Source organism: Schistocerca piceifrons, chromosome 4, assembly GCF_021461385.2.
Source record: "Schistocerca piceifrons isolate TAMUIC-IGC-003096 chromosome 4, iqSchPice1.1, whole genome shotgun sequence".
In the NCBI taxonomy this organism is placed as follows: Eukaryota; Metazoa; Arthropoda; class Insecta; order Orthoptera; family Acrididae; genus Schistocerca; species Schistocerca piceifrons.
The window spans coordinates 223,302,105-223,325,031 of NC_060141.1; the positions used below are offsets into that span (position 1 = coordinate 223,302,105).

At 35.7% G+C, this 22,927-nt stretch overlaps 1 protein-coding gene across 1 annotated transcript in view; it reads left to right on the forward strand.

Annotated features, from left to right (window-relative positions):
• LOC124794647 (cystatin-like) overlaps window positions 1-22,927 on the forward strand; it is a 107,365-nt gene that overhangs the window by 8,471 nt on the left and 75,967 nt on the right. The window contains exon 2 of the mRNA XM_047258164.1: window positions 19,526-19,711. Within this exon, the coding sequence (XP_047114120.1) occupies window positions 19,526-19,711 (186 nt within the window). The remainder of the gene's footprint in view (window positions 1-19,525; window positions 19,712-22,927) is intronic.

A 22,927-nucleotide genomic window follows, 5' to 3' on the forward strand; every position in this document is an offset into this window, starting at 1 on the left:
ATGTATAACAGATTGCTAGACTTCCTAAACAAAAATAAAATTCTTGTAAATGCACAGAATGGCTTCACAAAAGGCAAATCTACACAAATGGCTCTCTTCAATTTCCTATATCTTGTTTACAAAGCTATTGAGGACAAGGAACTGATCTGTAGGTTGTTTTGGACCTTTCCAAAGCGTTTGATCTTATAAATCATAATCTAGTCATTCTGGTTCCATAATCTACTATTAGTAAAACTATATAATTATGGTGTCCTATGAGTGGTTCAAGTCATATTTAACTGACAGGAAACAAAGAGTTCACATTTCTCAGGATGGAAATATGCACCATTCTGAATACAAAAAGAGTTAATTATGGGGTGCCGCAGGACTCAGTATTGGGTCCATTGTTATTCTTGGTTTTTATTAATGACCTACCACAACAGTTTTCAGCAGCTGATACTATATTATTTGCTGATGATACCAGCTTCATTATGAAAGGAAAGAATGACTATAAGATGCAGCAAAAAATCGGCGAAACAGCAGAAGTGACAGAAAAATGGTTTAAAGGTAACTGTCTAGTTGTCAATGACAAGAAAACTGTATGGATGAACTTCAACCATATAAGGAAACAAAAAAAGGATCAATGCAAAATTCCCATTATTAAATAGCCAAATTCAGCAAAAGAATTGCATAATTTTTTTAGGATTATGGGTGGATGAGCATCTAAGATGGGAAAAACATATAGAAATGATTAACAAAAAATTAAGCAAGTACTGTTACATATTAAGAATACTTAAAGGTTACTGCAATACTGAAACAGTGTTAAATGCTTATTATGCGTACATGCATAGTCTACTGAGGTATGGTATAGTATTCTTGGGAAATACCTCTTTCGCAAAGCAGTCTCTCAAGTTTCAAAAGAAAGGTGTAAGATTAATAAGTGATGTTGTTTACAGAGCATCATGTAGAGGTATCTTTAAGGAATTAAAAATCATGACCTTACCATCTATAGTTATATCTGAAAGTATCTGCCTCATTAAAAACCATCAAGTTTCAGCTTTGAATAATGAGATCCACAATTATTAAACAAGGAACAGGGATGACTATTATAGGGATGTGCACAGAAAATCAATATATCAGGACAGTTCTGTTTACAAACCAAAAATTCTTTACAGAGCTTTGCCAGATAATATCAAAAAAGTACCAAACATTAATACATTTAAAAAAGAACTAAAAAATCTACTAATAAGCAACAGCTTCTACAGCATTAATGAGTACCTGGAATTTTGCTCAAATCCATAGGTCTGCTTCATGATTCTCTAACCAAAAATTCATAATCAGCAAAGCATTCTTATACAAAACAAAACTCCTTCTATCCATGTATGTATCTAATTATGCACCTAACTTCTGTGCTATTTGTTACTATGCCTATTTAACTAAAGTACTGCTATATAATAGTTTTAGTAAAGTCAACAAAGGTGTTTTGCTAGCTTTTATTTTATCTGTACGTATGTATATACTTTTATAATCTAATTAAGCAGAATAATGTTTTCTTATAAAGCTGTGTTGATATGAATGATAAGATTTTGTACATAATGTAAACATATAATATTCAATACTGTTTTGTACTATGACAAGTCCAGTATCATGGTGCGATAGTAATGGCACTCAATAAACAAATAAATATAGAAATAAATAAATCTATGGTGCTACTACCCTTCTAGACTTCGTGAAACTTGGCATCGTGGTCACAAGCACACCTTCAGTTGTGCACCCATTAAGGAACTTTTGCGCATGCGCTACTCACACAACGTGATTGCCTTACTGCCCAAACGCATATAGATTTGATAACTAATGTGCATGGTTCACAATGTGCCCTTTACACTTAGCTGGAAGTCTACATGAGTGCCATCAGGTGGTAGCACACTGCATCAGACTTTTATCCCCCTTTGCTTTGCATAAATCCTGCTAGATGATAGCATGCTCCTCAGATATGCTAATTCACACACTGTATACTGTAGTAAAATTGGATGGACGTCAGTATAAAGTTGTAGTGAAAGTAAAGCTATTTTGTGGATTCCTAAATGAGTTGTAGTATTTCAGGTTTTGGATCTTATCATACAGTAATCCATTTGAGGCGCTGAGAACAATAAGTACCTAAAGCACGTCGTTGTCAACTGTGAGACTGTAGCATTTATCCATGCTTCTGTCATCTGTTGATCTTATGGTGAGTCAGGTATCTCTGTGCTGTAGGTCCACAAAGTATATATGAAAATTCGCGAAAAGCTGTATCACTGGTTTCTCTGATATTTATTTAAATTTGGGATCGACGGCAGTGTGCTTTACGCCCTTATGGATCTCAGTGTCTCATTTGTTCCTAGTCAAATGACCATATTGGTAGACATCACTACTTTAGCTTAATTATTTCCACAAACAGCCCCTTGTGTTTGGAGTTGGTTGTTTACTATGTGGGAATATACATTTTTGTGCACTGTAAACATAAACTGTGTTGAATGTGTTTAAAATGCTGCCCGAAAAGTAAAACTGTGAGGACGAATCTTGAGTCCTGTTTGGATAGCTCAGTCAGTAGAGCACTTGACCATGAAGAGCAAAGGTCACGGTTTCGAGTTTCAGTCTGGCACACAGCTTTAACCTGCCATGAAGTCTGATATCAGTGCACACTCTGCTGGAGAGAGAAAATCTCGATATGAGAACAGAAAAGTAAATTACCAGGAAAAGTTAGCCGCAAAGGAACTAGGGCCTCCGAGAATAGATAATTTGCTTGAGAGAGTGACAGCATCAAATAAGCGTGAGTACAAGAGGGCATTTAACAAGGAAGTGTAGAGTTAGCACAAGTTGTTGTGTGCGTGCAGCATAACAATGTCTGATTTTCAACCCAGAAGTAAATTCGTGAACTAGTACATCTATTAGGGATCTTGTACATTTGTCCGAAAAATGGAAAAGCACGAAAACTCCCATTTACACAAAAATGCGAAATGGAGAGTTGCGGAAGATTATTATTTCGTTATTACTCTGAACTGTACTTAATTATGTACAAAACAACAAATTTCCACAAAAACAATTCTTTCTTTTGTCAGATAAGTTGCACATCTTATTATTGTTATTATTACTGTTGTTATTGTTATTGGTAGTGGCTGTATCTGTATATAAGTGTTGATAAGCATAACTGTTATACAGCATACGCTATTAATTTCACACTCTCAAATTTATGCATCTAAAAATTTGTGAACACCCAGAATGTACACTTACGAGCCCCCACTGCCTTGAACATTATTCCATATTACATTACTGGATGAAAATATGTCAACTTACTGATTTGTCTCTCCCCAAGATTTGTTCTGATTCTAAATACAAATGTGACTTAACTAAGTTGTTGTAGCAGTTCCAAAATGTGCGTTTTCCAATTAAAATCTTATCACTATTGACACCTTAGAATTTTGAAGTTTACACCCTATTTATTATTTACTCACCATGTGTTACACTTTTCATTGATGTAGTACCCCTAGAAGTGCAGGACTGAAGATGTTGTGTCTTTGTGTCTTTTTAAAATTGAGTGTGAGGCCATTCGCAGAAAACTAGTCGATGTTACTTGATACTAAGATCTTAAATCTTTGTTTGCCATTTCTTCTGTTCGGTGTGTATGCCTTATTAACTACAATACTAGTATCATCTGCAAGAAAAACTAATTCTGCTTGTTGCATATTAGGCAAAAGATAGTTTGCATATGTGAGCAACAATAGTGGACCTACAATTAAGCCTGGAGGAATCCCATATGTGATCTCTTCCATCAGAATTATGTCCCCAGAACATATTGGTTGAATTACTAAGTACACCTTTTTGCTTTCTTTTGGTTGGATATGACATTATCGCATTGTTTGGTGCACTGTCAATACCATAAAGCTCCAATTTATCCAAGAGAATACCGTGATTCACATAGTCAAATGCTGTAGAGAGGTTGCAGAAAATGTCAGCTGGTGCTATTTTGTTATTTAATGCTAGTAAAATCTGGTGAGTGAAATTATAAATGGCATTCTCAGTAGAGTAACCCTTCTGAAACCCAAACTGTGATTTGCTCAAGATATTACTGTTGTTAAGGCTAGATAATACTCTAGAATACATCACTTTCTCAAAAATTTTGGAAAAGGTAGTCAGCATTAAAACAGGTCGGTAGTTACTGACATCTTTTTTATTGCCCTTCGTAAAGAGGGGTTTAAAAATGGCAAATTTCATTCTCTGTGGAAAAATTCCTTGTGTTTGTGATGCATTACATATTTTGGATATGACTGGGCTTGTTGTATGGGAACAAATCTTTATTGCCCTATTGGAAACCCCACCAACACCACATGAGCTCTTTAGAGAGCCAGTCAGAAATTAAAGAGACAAATTGGTCTGGAAAAAGAGCGTTTACCTTTACAAAACAATACTTTTTCTACTTTACAACAAAACCTCCATGAACATTTGCGCACTTGTTCCAATGGCCTAGAAGCTTTTCTGTTACGGCTGCAAAGAACTCTTTATCTTGGTGTTTGAACCAATTTCACCACAAACTCTTTCAGGTCCTCGTTGTCCTGGAAACTCTTTCCATGTAATGCCTCCTTCAGTGCACCAAACAAATGGGTATCATCAGGACTGTAAGGGGAATGAGGCAGTACTTCCAGCCCATTATTTTATGGTTTCATGGATTAGTAGAGCAATATGAGGAAGCGCATTGTCTTGCTGGAGAATCACACCTCTCCTCTGACATCCACAATGTCTCTCACTCATGGCTGGCTTCACTTTGGTTAAAATCAAATCCGAGTAGTATTGGCTGTTCATTGTACGCTGCTCTTCGAGATAATCACAATAAACTGGACGTTCAGTATCCCAAAACACCGTCAACATGACTTTTCCTGCTGATGCTTGGGTTTTGAATTTTTTCTGGATAGTTGAGTCGGTGTGCTTCCACTCCATGCTTTGTCTTTTTGATTCCGGGTCATAATAGTGAACCCAAGTTTCACCACAAGTTAAAGATTTGTCGAGGAAGTGCTCACCTTCTCTTTCATAACATTCCTTTAGCTCTGCGCACACTCTCAACCTTGTTTCAATGTGTAGCCATATCAACACCATTGGGACCCATCCTGCACATGTTTTGCGGTACTTCAGCCTGTTACAGATAATGTTATGAACTGTACCAGTACTAACTTCAGACTTATCAACTATCATTTCCTCTGTCTTACAATGGTCAGGAAGAATAATGTCATCAATTCGACTTTCAAGTGAGGGAGTTGAATCTGCAACAGGTCAGCCAGAACAGTGTTTGTCAGTCACTGAGTCACGATCATTTTTGAACTGCTCTATCCACTTGCAAGAATTTGCACAATTCATACAACCTTCACCATAAACTTTACACATTCTACAGTATATATTCAATGGTTTCTCGCCCTCAGCAAGTAAAAAACGAATAACAGAACATTATCCAACTAATGTGGACGTTTCAAGGGGACTCGCCATCTTGAAATGTATTTTTGAGGTTATAAACAAAACAATGCTGATACATCAGCTGGTCAGGGCTCATGCCAGTGATGCCAACTTAAAGCCTTAAAAGTACCAAACTTTCCCTACTAACAGTTTTTTCTCCAGACCAATTTGTCTCTTTAATTATTGAATGACCCTCGAATTTTTGAGAGAATGTATTTTTTTTTTTTTTTTTTTTTTTTTTTTTTTTTTTTTTTTTTTAAAGGAGAAGCTGATGATACACTCATGTGACTGAATTTTATGAGAGCTACTTTTTCAACTCGGTGCTACAATTTTTCTCTTGAACTTTTTGTTCCTACACTTTCTACCATATTTAAGAAATGGTTATTAAATGAACTTGCTACTTGTGACTCATCATTTCTAGCATTTCCATTTGATGTAATCTTCTTCTGTGGGTAGTTGTTCTGTCTCCTGTTTAACTACATTCCATTTAGCCTTAAGACTGTCATCAGAATTGCTGGTTTCTTGACGTTTTAATAACTTTCTTAGTAATTTTGAGTAGTTTTTATAGTGTGCAACTACTACAGGATCCCTACTTATTCTTGTCACAAGATACTTTAATGTATCTAGTGTCTGTTTAGTGTCCTTTCTGGTTATCTGACATGGATAACTATTATCAAAAAAAAGATATGAATTTATCATGGAACAGATTAAATTTAATATTAGCATTTGGTTCATTATTTCATCACATGTTATTATCTGTAAACTATTCTTAAAATCATTTGTCCTGGAGTCATTAATTATTGTAACTAATTTCCATAGAGGAGTATTCATACTGTGAGGCATTATGTTATTTATCCTAACTGCACATCATGATCAGTGAGGGCATTTGTTACTGTGTAAACAGTTATTTTCTTGCTTTGAGCTTTTTAAGCTTCACCAACGAAAACATTGTCAATTATAATCCTACTGTGTTTATCAACTCGATTTGGAAAGTTAATAACTAAGGAAAAATTGTAGGATTAATATGTTTCCAGATAAAAAATGATTTTGAAACCTTATTTGAGATATCGTGCAATTTTTTTTTTAATTTCCGAAGGAGAAGTTGGTGATACACTCATGTGAATCCTTTCGAAAATATACTTTGAAATCACCACAAACTATTTACACTAGAATGTTTTTCGTTCATTGTCATTCCCAATTTATTTACTTTGTCAATGAAATTATATTACTTTTTCTAATTTTTTGTCCTCTTTCTGAAGATGTTTCAGTATTTACAAAATATTTTAATTTTCTTCTCCACTTCATTCAGTATACTTAGAACAGTGGAAGGGGTCAATTTGACGCCACTGTAATTTCTCTTCTGAATATAAGTAAATTATCCAACAATACAGTGGCAACAATGAGCACAGAGTAGTTGCTGTGTTGCAACTTGGCACATGCACATTCCAGTCCAACACAGCTTATGTTGTGTCACTCAGGCATTCTTTGTCTGTGAAACATGTTTTTGAAAATGTATCATCAGCAGGCACTTCTGATGAAGAAGTGTTACGTCTCTTAGGGAATTGTGAAGCTGAATCGGAAATTGACTTCACTGATGAAAATGATGTTTATGTACCTGACACAAGTGAAGATGAAGGCAATGTGATCAAGGGGCGATTAGTGCAAGAGGATTTTGATGATGATATGTCAATCATCACCACTTTTATCACAGCAAGTACAGTTGGAAGCATCTACAAATATTATTGCAGGGGATAGAATCGTGTGGGAGATTGTAAATTATTCATCTTCTGGAAGACGGTCAGCTGTGAATGTTCTGAAGGAGAGAGGGGGTCCAACTGCTTATGCTTGCTAATGAGTAGACACCTTTGTCATCAGTGCCTTAGGTCTTATTTTTGATGAAGCACTGCTACCTCTAATGAAGAAATACACAATTGCTCGAAAGATACTAAAAACAATTACTGGACTGTGTCACTTGAGGAACTGGAGAAACTGATAGCCACCATGTGTGTTTGGAGTGTATTCTGCACAAAAGGTCTGTCTGTGGATGATCTCTGGTTGCACTCGACAGTCACAGGCATGGTTAAACCAGGTGCTGGTTTCACAGAAGTGACGAAAAACATCGTAAAATATAACTATGACAAGCAGGACAGTGTTGTAATCTGTGCAGGAGCTAAAGACATTTACGAAAACAATGCTATGAAAATGTATAAACAGCTCTTGAGTCTTTTGCTAGTACTGTCAAATACAAAGATTTTACTGGTGAACTTTACCCACAGGCATGATTTACATGAATGGTCATGTGTGAATAAGGAAATCCACAGAACTAATGCGAAACTTAAAAGTAGTTGTAGGCTATTCAGCAATGTGAAATTAATTGACTCAAGCACACTTGACAGAGAATGTTTTACGAAACATGGGCCTCACCTTAACAGAAATGGAAAGGCCAGGTTAGGAAACTAAATAAGGAAAGCAATTAAATGCAATTACAAAGTGACAGCCACTGAACTGGGATGATATAAATCTCCAATAGCAGAAACACCAGCAAAAACAGGAGCAGCACGCAAATGGACCATCCAAAAAACAGTAGCAACAGAGGAACCTACTACTCAACCAACATTAGCAGCAGCAGAACTAACAACATCGTAAAATATAACTATGACAAGCAGGGCAGTGTTGTAATCTGCGCAGGAGCTAAAGACATTTACGAAAACAATGCTATGAAAATGTATGTCTTCTACGACATACTGGACATGATGGCAATAAATGCATGGGTCATCTATAACATAGTAATGAACAAGAAAATGGAAAGGAAGAAGTTCATACTTCAACTGGCAAAGGAGCTCAAGGGAACAAAAGAGCAAGAACATCAGGCAAAGGAAGAGGATATAGGACTGAAATTATCTAGAAAGCAGTGGAAGTGCCAAATCAGCCTCTGCAAAGCCAACAAGTCCAGCAAAAATTATGTAAAGTGCCACAAAGCTGTGTGCAGAAACTGTGCTTGTAAAACAGTAATCACATGTGCTAAATGTGTCTAGAGACTTCAAATGACTTGAGCGAAAAGTAATACCGAACTGTTTGTAAAACACATGTGAGAGTAAAATGGACTAATATACTAAATGTGTCTAGAAGGTTGTATGAATAATTAATAAATTAAAATCTATAGTTAAGAAATTTGTTAGCAATAGTAACAACAAATGTGTATGATACATTGTTGATCAAATAAATTAGTAATTATTATTTATAATGGTAAATAATTGTTGTGATTATTAGAAATAAGGTATGGATTAACAAACAGTAAAAGAAGTACTTGTTTAAGTCAGATATGAAAATATTTTATGTGGGGTCAGAATGACCCCATTCTGCCATTTTAGGAATGTCAGAAAATCTGCCATTCTAGTGTTAATTGATTGCTGCTGTCTGGCAGACAGCACACTGAGAAATCCATATTTCTCATAAACAGTTCAAAATTTCCCAGTGGGGATCTGCATACAGTTACAATTAAAAGTGAACTATTGTTCAGTATTAATTCACAAACACACACTTCTGTGTGCTAGTCACTACAAAGTTTACTCGTTTCAGTGTTTTTCAACTTGTGTTCTGTCATAATATATGTAACAATTCCTCCTTTTCCCATATTACTTTTGCATGAGTAAGCTGATATAGTGCAATCATTTATCTGTAACTCATCTAACCCTGTGGTGATGTGGTGGTCAGACAGGCACAGGATGTCTTTCTTTTCAGGCAAAATATACAAAGTAGGGGGTCAGAAAATACCCAAGTTTGTAGTATGGTACTGATAATTTATTAGCCACCAGCAGGAGATGTCTTTAACTTCATAAAACATCTAGAGACAGTTTTAATAGCTGTTTGTGGAGGCTGTAGTGTTGATTTTCTGTGAGACAGAAGTGACTGAAGACACTAAATTGTTGATGTCCAACTTTTCATTATTTGCCGCAGTGAAGTGCCCACTGAGGATCCCAGGTTCAAATGGTTCAAATGGCTCTGAGCACTATGGGACTTAACATCTGTGGTCATCAGTCCCCTAGAACTTAGAACTACTTAAACCTAACTAACCTAAGGACATCACACACATCCATGCCCGAGGCAGGATTCACACCTGCGACCGTAGTAGTCGCGCGGTTCCGGACTGAGCGCCTGGAGGATCCCAGGACTTAATGGAAGAGAGTGGACATTTTGATTATAGACCCAACCCCTTAACTGATTTAAATGTAAAAGTGGTAGTAATTTATTGTGAAATGTAAACAACAAAATACACTGGTTTGTTAGGTTCACATCAAAGAAGAGAAATACTGTACTACAAAATCATAAATAATGACTTAGTCATGGTGTTTGGAGATAAATTATGGGACAATATCTTCTAAGTAGACAGTGTAGATGCAGAATTAAGCTACCCTTTACACACATTTGTAGAGTCTTCTTTTCTGCTAGAACAAACCAGTATGAATTTGAGCAAAACCAAGAACAGGGAATGGATCTCTCTTGGGATTAAAGTATCTTGTGCTAGAAAGAGAATATTCTATGTAACTCAGAGGACAAATTATAGTCAAGAGTTGAAACAGCTTTATCACCAGTATTATAAATTCCTTGTCTGTTTGTTTCTTTTTTGAAAAATGTGAAACACAGGCACAGAAAGTTGTTAAACAAGAATTGAACAAAAGTATTAATATGAATGATATTGAGTTCACATTATGTAACTGACAAATAAGATGACACCTTGAAATTCAATCCACTGATAATTATTGTGGACATTACTTCTAAATTAATTTATTGACACACACAATACAGCAACTTTGAGAAGAGCTTGTTTAATGTGACCATTAGTGTTAACTAGAATATGCATCCCAAAAATATTGCAATAAATTGTGGAATTAGTGATTAATAAGATACTTTGCTTATGACATCATAGAATTTCCAATTTGTAAATTTCCTATAAAATAAATTTTCATTACAGTGTAAAACTCCATGCTACACATTAGTTATATAGGGAAAAACAGTCTATATGGAAACTAGTTTTACTTTTTTTAATTTCACAGCTCATCCTAAATTCACTCTTGTCAAGTGTTGATGTATTAGTATAATTAAGTAAAGCATCACATCAGGTATAAATGCCCACCTTTCCCATACAAAGTGAAAACAATCTCTGGAAAGCATGTTGTACTGGTGAAATCATTGACTGTTGATACATTTGTTTCAAATAGTTTATTTTCTGACATAGTCACATACAATTTCAAGTAGAAAATACTGATTTTGTCTGTCACTGGCCATTTTCAAACCATAAGAAGGAAACAGTAGTTCACTTGAAAGCATTTCAGGGAAACCACTACCTCAATGTGATTTTTGCCAAGTGCAAGTGAGTGAACTCTGCTTCCTTCTCATGATCTTAAAAAAGTCAATCACAGGCAAAACTAGTAATTACTTCTTGAAAATATATCTGACTGTCATGGAGAATAAACCACTTTTATTTATTTATTTTTATTTGTTTATTCATTCATCTATAGACAAATTTCTTTGTGTGGATGTTGTCATTACACACATATATATGTGTGCATCATTTATAATGGAGGTACATAAGATAATGGAACAAACAGGATATATATAAGAAATTTATAATACAAATATACATATAGACAATTTATCACTGCATTACATAAGGCAGAAGAGCCTGGGTCCAACAAGAGAAATGAATCATAAGACTCCTCTGATAATACACCTTGGCTTTATATCGTATGGAATAAATTTCAAACTACAATGTATTGTGTTTCCAAAGTTTCATGTATTTGTTGCTTACAAGCATATTCCCTCCTCTTTTTCTACTTTGTAACTGGTCAACCTGCTTATATATTTGTAATAATCTTAAGTTGCATGAAGTCTTTAATGGAATAAAAACCATTTTTTCATAAATATTCCTTAGGATATGCTTTAAATTTATAGAGTTCCTTTATGTTTTTGATATCTTTTGTCAGCTGATTATATACCTTGATTCCTTAGTAACAAATAGTTGTTTGGGTCTTTTTACTATTCATTCTACCCAGGCACAAATAATCACTCTATCTGGTTTTATGATCATGTATGGAGCTGTTTGCTACATATTTCTCAATTTTTTCATAAAAACTGTGATTTGGATTACAGATTACATATTTTCTTGGAACTGTCAGACTACCCCATTTTTTGAATAGCCCAATGCAGTAGGCCCTTTTGTGATTTTCAAAAATCTCTCTAATAGAAATCAGCTAAGATGTTCTCTGAAAATAGCCTCACAGTTTTGAAGTGTGCAAATAATACTCTAAGAAAGTATTAATTAGAGCTCAAGTCTGTTACCAGTTCATATAGTTTTTGGCAGTCATCTGTTAATGAGACTGTAAAGAAACACTGCACTCAAGATGTGGATGATTAAATCCCAATTCCATACCTGTTGTATCTATTTTAGTGTTTCTACTAATCTCTATACATATGAGGGCATGCTGAAAATTTTTACCTCCAAATTGTTTATACGAAAACTTGTAAAGCTTTTTAAACAAAACAAACATGATCAATATTCTACATTTTTATTCTTCATGTCTACATATTTATTTCTCAATCTAGTCATCCTGGTGATGAACACATTTCTCCCAAAGAGTAACAGTTAGTTGACATCATCTCTACAGAATGTTTGATTTTGTTGACAGATCTAGAGTCTCACTTCTCATTATATGCCACACTTACCTAAGAGCTGCATCTTTGTTATCCAATGATTTTCTGTGCTGAGTTCATCAACCGAATTCTGATGAGTCTTGTTGTTTGCTATATACAGTCATCCACTCAAAGCTCTGTCACACACATTAAGGTTAATACCACTGTTTCCTTCATTACAAGCACTGCCAATCCAGAATCCCACAATACTGATGTCAATACAATCATCGCCATACACTGCTTGCAGTCATTTATGGGTTTCAATAGGTGGCATGTTTTCTGCTGTTAGAGACTCGAGTACAGTGTGCTGTTTATCATGCACAGATATAGTAATGTTACACACCACCAGGTTATACACTATAATTTTGAGCTCACTAATAGCAGAGGGCTGCAACTTATGCCAGTGAAGCAGGGAAGTCAATCATATTAAGAACAGAATAAAAATTTCTGAGCCACTACTTTTAGCCTGCCCTCATAGTTTACAAATCAATCTCTTCACTACTTCACTTTTACACTGTCTCTGACAGTTGCTGGGCTGTAAAACTCTAATGAACGAGTGAACAAATGCAGGTGGAAGTTTCTTCTGAAAAAATAGATAGATAATTGAAGACAAAAAAATCTGAGAGGATATTGATGTGAGCTGCCTAGAGTTCGCAATACATCCACCAAATCTTACAGAAACAATCTTTTAGGGGGAAATAGCAAACATAAACTGATCCCAGAATTTCAGCTGAAAAAACATAAATGCATGAGAAACATAACAAAAAATGCACAAAATATATAGAAATCTAATATATACTGTAATCAGAAAACCTTGGTACCCTGAATTGCCAATAAAGCATTTTAGTAGAAGGACTGGACATCAGGGTTTAGGACAATAAGTCATCATTTATTACACATAAATGATTTATTCATCAAAGTTTTCAGAATTAAAACAAGCAACAAACTTTACATGAAAATATAGATGATTTTTTAAATTCAAATGAACTTATGATTTTAAAACACTAATTCACCAATAAAAAGCTTTCTCATAGAAAAAGGCAATAATTCAATTTAAAGGAACAAAAAAAATTGTTTGTCTCACCCTACAACAACCCCTTAGTGGGCAAGAGATCAGTAAGAAACACTTTACTTCAAATGACAATTTTAGCAATTGACAAAAGGTCGGAAAGAGAATGATAATTCTCAGAATTTATTAACAATGGATAATAAGCGCGCGGTGTGATCATGCTAATAATAATTTGCCTGAAGAAGGAACAAAATTATAAAAAATTTTTGAGGCTTTTGTGGCCACTTGTTGACAAACTGCCTACTGGCTTCTGTCTCGGGTTCTTCGGCCGACGTTCATCTAATGATTTTTCTGACGTTTCGCCAGCACGAGTGGCTGGCATTGTCAAAGCTTCACCCTCCACCACCCTCCACCACCACCGGCAATGGAGGGTGAAGATTTGACAATGCCAGCCACTCGTGCTGGTGAAACGTCAGAAAAATCATTAGATGAACGTCGGCCGAAGAACCCGAGACAGAAGCCAGTAGGCAGTTTGTGAACAAAATTATGCCAAGAAGGACAAGAATTTGATCCAGGAACGTGAGGGACCACAAACCCTGCTTATTAGGGTAACTTTGAACAATATGCGATAATCACCACTAGCAGGGACAAGAGACCCTGATACCCTCAGTGAATGCCACAGGCAAAATTCTTCATTCCCACCAATATTTTTAGGAAAGCATTGACATATGAACCTCTTTTTCTTTTAGAAGTATAAAAATACAACACCAGTAAAAACACACCAGTCTTAATGCGCAACCCAAAGGTATGGTAATATACAAAACTAAAACCCTTTACTTTAACACAGAATTTAGTGACCACTTGGAGAGCACAAGCTGTTAAAGTAAACACTCCAAAATTGTATCAAAGACACTGATGGGTAGTACAAAACAAAAACAACATATCTTTTATATGAATTCTGTACATTGAGTGGGCTACAATAACACTGTCATGCACAATGGCAGACCCAGTTAATGCCTCACTAGCCCAACTGCTTGACAACTGGTGGGGGGACGAACAGAACTACTGTGAGATTACAGGCATGCAAAACAAGGCCCACAAGCCCCAAACCAGGCTCATATGCTCACACCTGTGCATAGCAGTACAAGGCACACAAGCAATCAAGTTTAACATAGACACCTCGAGTATGGAGCATACATTAGTAAATATTAAATTGTCAAGATGCCAACTGGTTGCACACAAAATCAAATTAGCACAACTAAGCCCAGAACACGCGAATGAAACCTTAAGTGTAATGACACAGTTTCATTTGAGCATATGGAATACAATTTACAAACACATGGGGAGTAACAGCCAAATCAAGAGAACAACCCAGGGAAATTTAAATCTTAAAATGTTTGGGTCAAAACAACATTTAAATTTGCCATAAAACTAGTTCACAAAGTATTCAGTTGCATTCATTGCTTATCCAGTGCAGAGGTGACACCCAAAACTCCACACCAAATATATAGTGAGAAAATATGGCTGTCAAGTATAATCTCTGCTCGGCAGTCCAGTCTGCTTGGAACACACTAAATGACAGCACCAAAAGAGAGAAAACAACAACTACACACAATGATAAAAGATTTTCAAGGTATTAATGGCAGTGAAGTACAAGGAGGGCTATGCCACATGTTGTCTAGTTTTAGCAACAGTCTTGTACACTCCTAAATGACCAGCCAGCACAGAATTGTGGAGATAATGGAAGACAGTTGGTACCAACTCCTTGGGTAGGCAGATCTTAAAATTCTTGCCCTTCCTTTCCTTACAGCAAATCATACCTTTATTTAAAACATAATTTCCCCAGGAACCCACACTTAGTAGAATGAATAGAAGGCTCCTGATCCTGTTAGTGCTTCAGACCCAAAAAGATTTCTAGTACGTCACTTAAGACACACACAAGGTATAGGTGGAGCTTCTCGACCACTTCCGACATGACTGTCCCTAGCTGAGGAGGTTAGAAATTTGATTTTCTGTGCCTCTAATGTGTTTGACAATAATTTGGAAAGCCAAGATGTGGACTGCCTGAAGAGCAATCCTCCTCATCTCCCTTGGGCACCCCAACACACAACTTAAGGCATGGTTATCAGTCTCGAGTTGGAATTCCCTAAGCTCAAGATTAAATTTCTCTAAGGCAAAGAGAACCACAAGAGTTTCCCACTCATAAAACAAGTATATAAACTCAGCAGGAGACAATCTCTTCATGGTATATACTATCGGACCGCATTGACCTTCAGATTCCTATAAACAATGGCAGCAATGCTGGCATATAAGGCAACATTCTGTACAATAAACAGCAACTCAAAATTAGGTATCATCAAAACTGGTGGATTACTAGGAGCTTCTTTGATGGATTCAAACGAGGCTTGTTAACTTTTGCCCCACTCAAAAACCTCTCCCATCCTACACATGTTATAAAGGGGGGCTGCCAGTTGTACCACATTAGGCACAAATTTGTGAAAGTCGGCCATGCCAGTAAACCTGGCTACCCCTCCTTGTTCTTAGATGGAGGGAATTTACGCAAATCATGCATATGTTCTTAATTAATTCTGGCACCTTCGGCTGACATCTAATGCCCAAGAAAGAGATCTGTCAACAGCCTATGTTAATCTTAGAGGACTTAAGAGTGAGCCAGCCTCACTAAACTGAAACAAGACTTGCCCAAAATGTTCCAGATGTTCAGTAAAGGTAGTGTTATAAATAATGACATCATTCAGAGAGTTATAAATGGATTTTAATTTAAGATCACAGTAGCTGAGATAACACAGCAGCTCCAGTTGAGAGGCTGAAGGAAACCAAATTAAATTCACATAGATTTCAGTGAGTGCTGAAAGCAGTGATCTGTTTGGAACCTACAGTTAAGAGAATCTGATAGTATGCTTAATTCAACACACTAAAGAAACATGCTTCAGAAACCACGTAAAACTACTGTAGAGATCCAGAAAGGGAACAGACTCCAAAATAAGCTTCTCATTCAATGCCTTATAGTCAACATCGGGCAATAGATAATCTCCCCCCTTGCTTGTTAGGGATGAGAAAAATTGGAAAGGCATAGGAGGGTGACAGTCTATGCATGGTTTACCTCACAGGAACATCATCACCCAAGCAAATCTTGTACTTACTTCTGCTGCTGATCCCCAGTTTATTTGTTAGAACATCAGGAAAATGTACAAGGAGTTGCAACAGGTTTTCAGCCTTGATTCAGTGAGAGTACTGACATAAAAATCAGAACCTTAGGCTTGGAGCGCATTGACTTGGGCAACCCCTTGGCAAGAAAACAATGCTATCCACAGACAAGGAAAAAATTTGAAGTAAAAAATCTTACCAGCATAATCTAATACAAGCCCTGTGCAGTGTTTGAAATTGCAACCCAAAGATAGATTAACTGAAAAATCCATAACACCCAGTAAATCAGCCACAAAAAACAAATAATACTCAGCTTCCCATGCATGTCACCTACCAGACACAACGTTAGTCCATTAACAGCTGATACCACTGGGATGAGGCATGAAAGGGAGGCATTCTACAGATCACTTTAAATTCAAACTACCATTGGGAATATAACAACGAAATGCTACTACCCGAATCAAGCAAACCACATACAGGCTCAGGCTTGGGTAAAATGGAAAGGGTATATAAATTTAAATATCATGGAGGAACAATACAATTGAATGGGTTCAAAATATCTGTAACTGATGTAATCCATGTTACTAAATAGATATCCTGATTCATGGTTCACATGAACAGTTGCAAGTTGCCTATCTAACATCTTGTTCAGTGCCAATCAAAATTTGGTTTTAAATATTTTGTGTAACAATTGGCAGAATTTAAAAATTCGAAATGCTACTGTAATTTACTCATTAAGAGTTACGATGTTGGGTTACAGGTTTTAATAAGACAGTTGATGCAGTTGGACACTGTGTATATGTACCTTACCATACCCAGTTTGAATTCTTCCAGTGCTTGAGAATGAGAGCACTTAAGAAGTCCAATAAGTTTTACAATAAACTTCCAGCTCATGTTAAATCATTCATTGAGGGTCTGACTAAATTCAAAAAAATAGCCAAACTTTATATTTCCGATAGCTCTTCCTGTTCCTTACAGAAATTTTTTTGACAGTGTGAACTGAGTTTTCTTGTAAGTATTATAAAGGGAACTTACTGTATAGCACAGGTATATCATTTATTGAAAGAAAACTTTATTTTTTTAATTAGACTGTAATCCTTACAAACTGGTCGTATCACTATTATTACTACTGTCTCCTTAACCCTTACACCACACTTTTGATGTATCCATTAACATTTAATTAAGGTTGTAAGCCTCATTACTATTTATGTGTAGTAATTACTGTAATAATATGACACATTTTACAGTCTAGCACAACACTTGCATTAAGGATCCACAGAACTCAAAAATAAATAAAATAAAATTAAATTAAATTAAAATTTCTGTTCATGCAGTAAAGTTGCCACATGATGCATGAAAATTTAATTTGTTACTTCTTTACAACTAACTCTGTTCACATGACATTTTGCAGACATTGTCCATGTATTCCACTAAATGTCCCTGCAGAGTTATATAAGTGTACGACACACATTTTAGGTGATACGGCATTAAAAAGAATTGAGATGCGTGAAAAACTAGCTTTTGCTTAAAACAGAGTACAAATTACCCAGACTGTACTCATTTAATGTTTGACAATTAGAGCACTGAGTGACTTCCAATGAACTTTGAACAAGATATCAAAACTTTTCTAAACTTTTTCTTGTTTATATGCTTACGTTTAAGACACTAACTCATTTGTAAAGTAATCAGAAGTTTGAAGCTGCTCTGTACATTTGAGTGCAATTCCTTAAATAATCAGTGGTTTACAGCTAACTAATAAAATGTAAAGACCTTATGATCCAACTAAAAATGTTTGACTCAAGTATTGGAGTTCTAGAAATAACAAAACAAAAACATTATACTAAAATTGTAATGTCAGAATGTTTATATGCGTGTGAAGCTTCAATACAGAACTGCAAGCTAGCTAGACTAGAGATGCTATAAAGACAAATTGTTGAACACAAACAAAAGAGTTGGAAAATGAGAATCAATGCCATGATTCACTGAAATATGTGTAAATCTTTAGATATAAAGGTTTGTTACCCTTTTTGAACCCTTCCACCAAATCTATGAGGTCCGACTAACAAAACAAACATTCCTGAATTTCTGGAAAAAGACAAAGATAGCATGGATCACAGGACTACGGAAAAAAATTAAAAAACAAATCAAATACTCAGAAGCAACAAACCAAAACTTCTTTAGAACTAGGGTTTCCAATTTGGGTCTTCAGAGTAGGTAAAAAAATCATGGATGAGAGAGAAAGAGAGAGAGGACAACTATTAGCAAAAAAAGGAAACAGTGAGGTAAGTAGAGGAAGTATAGTTGTTGTATGTTCCCAGCAGGTTAATACAGTGATGAGAAAAATCTCAAGGACTCTGGAAGAATATTTTACTGAATCATCTGTGTTTTGTTATCCATCAATAGCTTGAAAGATGAAAGCACTTTTTAGAGCCATATGGAGACTCTGTTACATTAAAGTTCATATTTGTGATCATGTCATGTTACAATATGAGAACGTGTTGAAAAGTAATGCCTCTGAATTTTTTATCCTGCACTCAATATTGGTTTAGGTATTATGTGTCATTTATATAGCTCATCAGCTTTCCTGCTTCACTGACACAAATTCAATCCTCTACCACTAGAGGGCTCCACATTGTGTAGCGTAACATGCCAGTGTGCAATGTACCTATCTTGGTGCATGAGGAACAGTATGCTGTAATTGAGAAAACTGAAAGCATTCATTAAAAAAGTATGTCCATACGTGGAGCATCATCTCCTTCAGTGTGACATTGCCAGGGCACACTTGAGCACTGTGATATCTGCAACAATAAGACACATTGGGTTTACTGTTATTGTTCATTCACAATCTGGTCCCAAACTGACCTGTCTGATTTACCTGTTTCCAAAACTTGGAAGCTCTTCATTTGGATAGTAAGCAAGTGGTGCAAGCAGATGTGAGGTTGAGGCTCCATCAATAAAATCAAACATTCTACAGTGAGAGTATCAAACTGGTCTCTCATTTGGAGAAATGTGTTTATCACCATTGAGAAACAGATACGTAGACACAGAGAATAAGGATGTAGAGTGCTAATAACATTTGTTTTACTTAAAAAGCTTTAAGAGTTTCCACATTAAAAAATCAGAGGCATTACTTTTCAGTAAAACATTGTATATATAATCTGTTCCGGGTCTGACACTTTAATTGAAATTTATTTTATTTTGCAGCTTGCTGTTAATGCAGGTCACACAGAAGGTAATACCACTTATCCTACTATTATTCCTGGAGGTCGTACAAAAGCTAATGTCAGTGATCCAATCATCAAGAACATATCAGCTTTTGCACTGCCTGCAATTGATAACAAATTAGATGGAACTTTCAAGATAGCTCGAATAATCAGTGCAGAAACTCAGGTAAAGAAAAAACTCAACTTCAAAATATGATTGTATCATTTGGAAGTGCTGAAGTTAATGTGCTGCAATTTCAGTCTGTCCTTTTTATTGCTATTAATTATCAAGGACATATCTGTATAACCTCTAAAAATAAAATACTCTTGTGTGTTACTGAATGGTACGACTGATCTATCAGGTTATTATTATTGTGATCAACAATAGTAATACCCCTCTTATTCTTTACAGCTAGCTGCATAAAAATATCAGTTCTATTAAGGTTATTGTAATGCATAATCTTGAGTCTGATTTGTGAAAATTTTGCTGCTGCCTTATTAATGAACTGCTGCAAATATATCTCTTGCACATGCTTGTCAATGATTTTCTCTGAAGTGATGAGGTTCGTTTGGAGGAGTTCTTTACTAATATCAATAGGCTATATCTTTTATTTAGAACTAGGCATCTTGTAAGAATCATTCTGTTAAAATGCCTCCTTTTTCCATATTGTTTTTATATAACACCATGGTTATCAGTTTTCTTCTCCAAAGTGTGTATTTTCCTTGGGTTTTATTGTACTTCTAAAGGTTTCCCACTTTCTATTGTTGTCACTCCTATTTAATATTTTCAATTCATTTTTATTAAAATATGTACATCAGTATGATGTTTTGTTGGAAATTGCGACAGTGGAACTATGTTGTGTAAAAACAAAAGTGAATTATTACAAAAAAGTAAAATTAATAGCACTATTTATTTAAATCATGTAGTATTACTATTGGTTCCAAGCTGACAGAGGCATTTCCAGATGTCTGTGAATGTTTAAAATTAGATGTACCGTGTGCTATACACTTGATGCTTGTTTTTGCCACAACAAGAAAAATTAAACATCACAAGTACAGCAGAAGTTAAATGCAGTTTTAAATATGAATACCCATCTGGATATGAATATGTTGGTGCAGTATCATTAATGTCACTTTTTGTTTTATAATAAATGATGTTACTAACAGCGATTGGCTGGTTAGTTAGTTTCATGTTCCATGAATAAGTTGCATGATAATTCATCATGGTATGAAATAAGTCATTGTATGTTCACATGCAAGTTATTGTTATTATTAATAATATTATATATATTTTTAAATACACAGATGTGTGTTAACTACTCCTACCTGCCACATTTCACACTTTACAATAACAGAAATTCTTCCATGGAATATAAGGAGTTGGTTGCTGTTTTTACTTTTTTTATAAGGATTAACCTATACAAGTCAACATATTTGCTGAACACCCTTATCAGAGTAATAAGCCAGCATATGGATTCTGTAAAGCTTTTGATTTATTTTTCTGCAACATAATCATAGTTTATGGGTTACAAAGGTTGTGTAAATTCCCAGTGAGATCACATACAATTCAAACTAAAGGAAGGTACACAATCAACTTGTACACCATTACAACAAGACGCTCGAGCTTTCTATGCTCTCGATCTGTATCACTTTCTCAAAGGCAATACTTGTAACGCCTCTGTACTGTGGCAAGCCTTGCCTAGCAGTGTAGATGGGTGTTCATAATGCAGATATGTGTCAGATGGATCGTAGATTGGAAGTATGAAGCACAGTAGGCCCATAAAGTTTATGTATTTAAATTTATTTAGCTTTGGAAGCACAATGCCTTTCACTGCATTCTAAAGGTAGTCTCAGGGGTTAACCTGATTAGAAAGTGTTTTTTTTTCCATCTGTGTGATAGGAAATACAAAACTTGAGCAACCACGTCTTGTTAGTGGTCTGAAACATAAATTTCTCTCCAACAGTGACATTTAGTTTTCTCAGTGATTCTTAAATAATGACACTCATTCAGATAATGCTGACTCAGTGGAGCCTTATCTGCACATGCATGACAGAGCATGTACCATTATATTACAAAAAGCCATGCAAAAAATGTGATTTTTCTGGGAGTCATATGTGGGTTCAGTTGATCACAGAGATAAAAGGTCGACTCTATTAGCCCTTGGCCTAGTGACCATTTCTATACATATCAGAAGAAAGGGCATAATTTAGCTCTCCTATAGCACAGGGTCAAAATTTAAACATTAGACACTTCCTCCAGACCAAGGAAATTGAGGATTTTGGTTGGTTCTTTTGCATTATAATAATCAGTAGTTCTGCGTACATGCTGACTGGGTCACAATGGTAAAAGTCAACCATCAGGCAAGAAAAGACATTATTGCTCATATGACACCTTTTGGAATTTATCCATCATCAGATATCCAGGAGCAATTGCTGCATGTGGATATGGTTTTTCTGCTTATATGTGAAACAAACATTTGCATAACTTTGTCACGTTTAGATTCTTTTGCATTAGGTGTAGTTTAGGACAGGCCTTAGGCAGCTTATAAAAGCACCATTTGTTCATGGGCAGTTCCTGAGAAATCTCAAAAACCATAATTTTTGGGTACCAAAATTGGGGATGGCCAATTCTATTATTTCTGTTCACGGCAAATTGTAGAAATTTTCACCATCTATTCTTACGATGATAATCTCAGGAACTTAGAAACTTTTTTTTATATCATTACCAATATCAGGAAGTTCAAAGTTACCATATTTATGCCCATAAAATATGCCTGTAATATCTGGTCTGAGGAATAAATGTAGTTTTAACCAATGTAACACTTGGCAAGAGATGTGGGGTCATTCTGACGTCATTGCAAGGATTCTTAGTTCAGAAAACTATGTTTCTAGTTGGCTTTTGTCAACAATGAGTGGTGCCACATGGGAGTGTAAGCACCTTATAAAAATTTATTCTGTCATATTACATTCTTTGTACTTGCAAATCAAACACCACATTTTTTGGTATACTGTAGGTGTAGCCTAAAAATGTTGTGCACTTTTATGTAAAGTAGTGTGCAGGGAACTTTCATTTGATGGGAGATGATTTTGTGTTAACCTTATATTATGCTTGCCAATGGCCTTGCTGCAGTTGTAACACCAGTTGCTATCGGATCTCTAAAGGTAAGCGCTGTTGGACTCGACTAGCACTTGGATGGGTGACAGTCTGAGCCTACCCAGTGCCACTGGCAAGGGGGAAGCACTAAGCCTTTGTGAGGTCAATTGAGGAGCTATTTGGTTGAGAAGTAGAGGCTCTGGTCACAACAACTGACAATGTCTGGGAGAATGGTATGCTGACCACATGCCTCTCCAAATCCACCTCCAGTGACCCGTATCATCTGAGGATGGCATGGCAGTCAGTCAG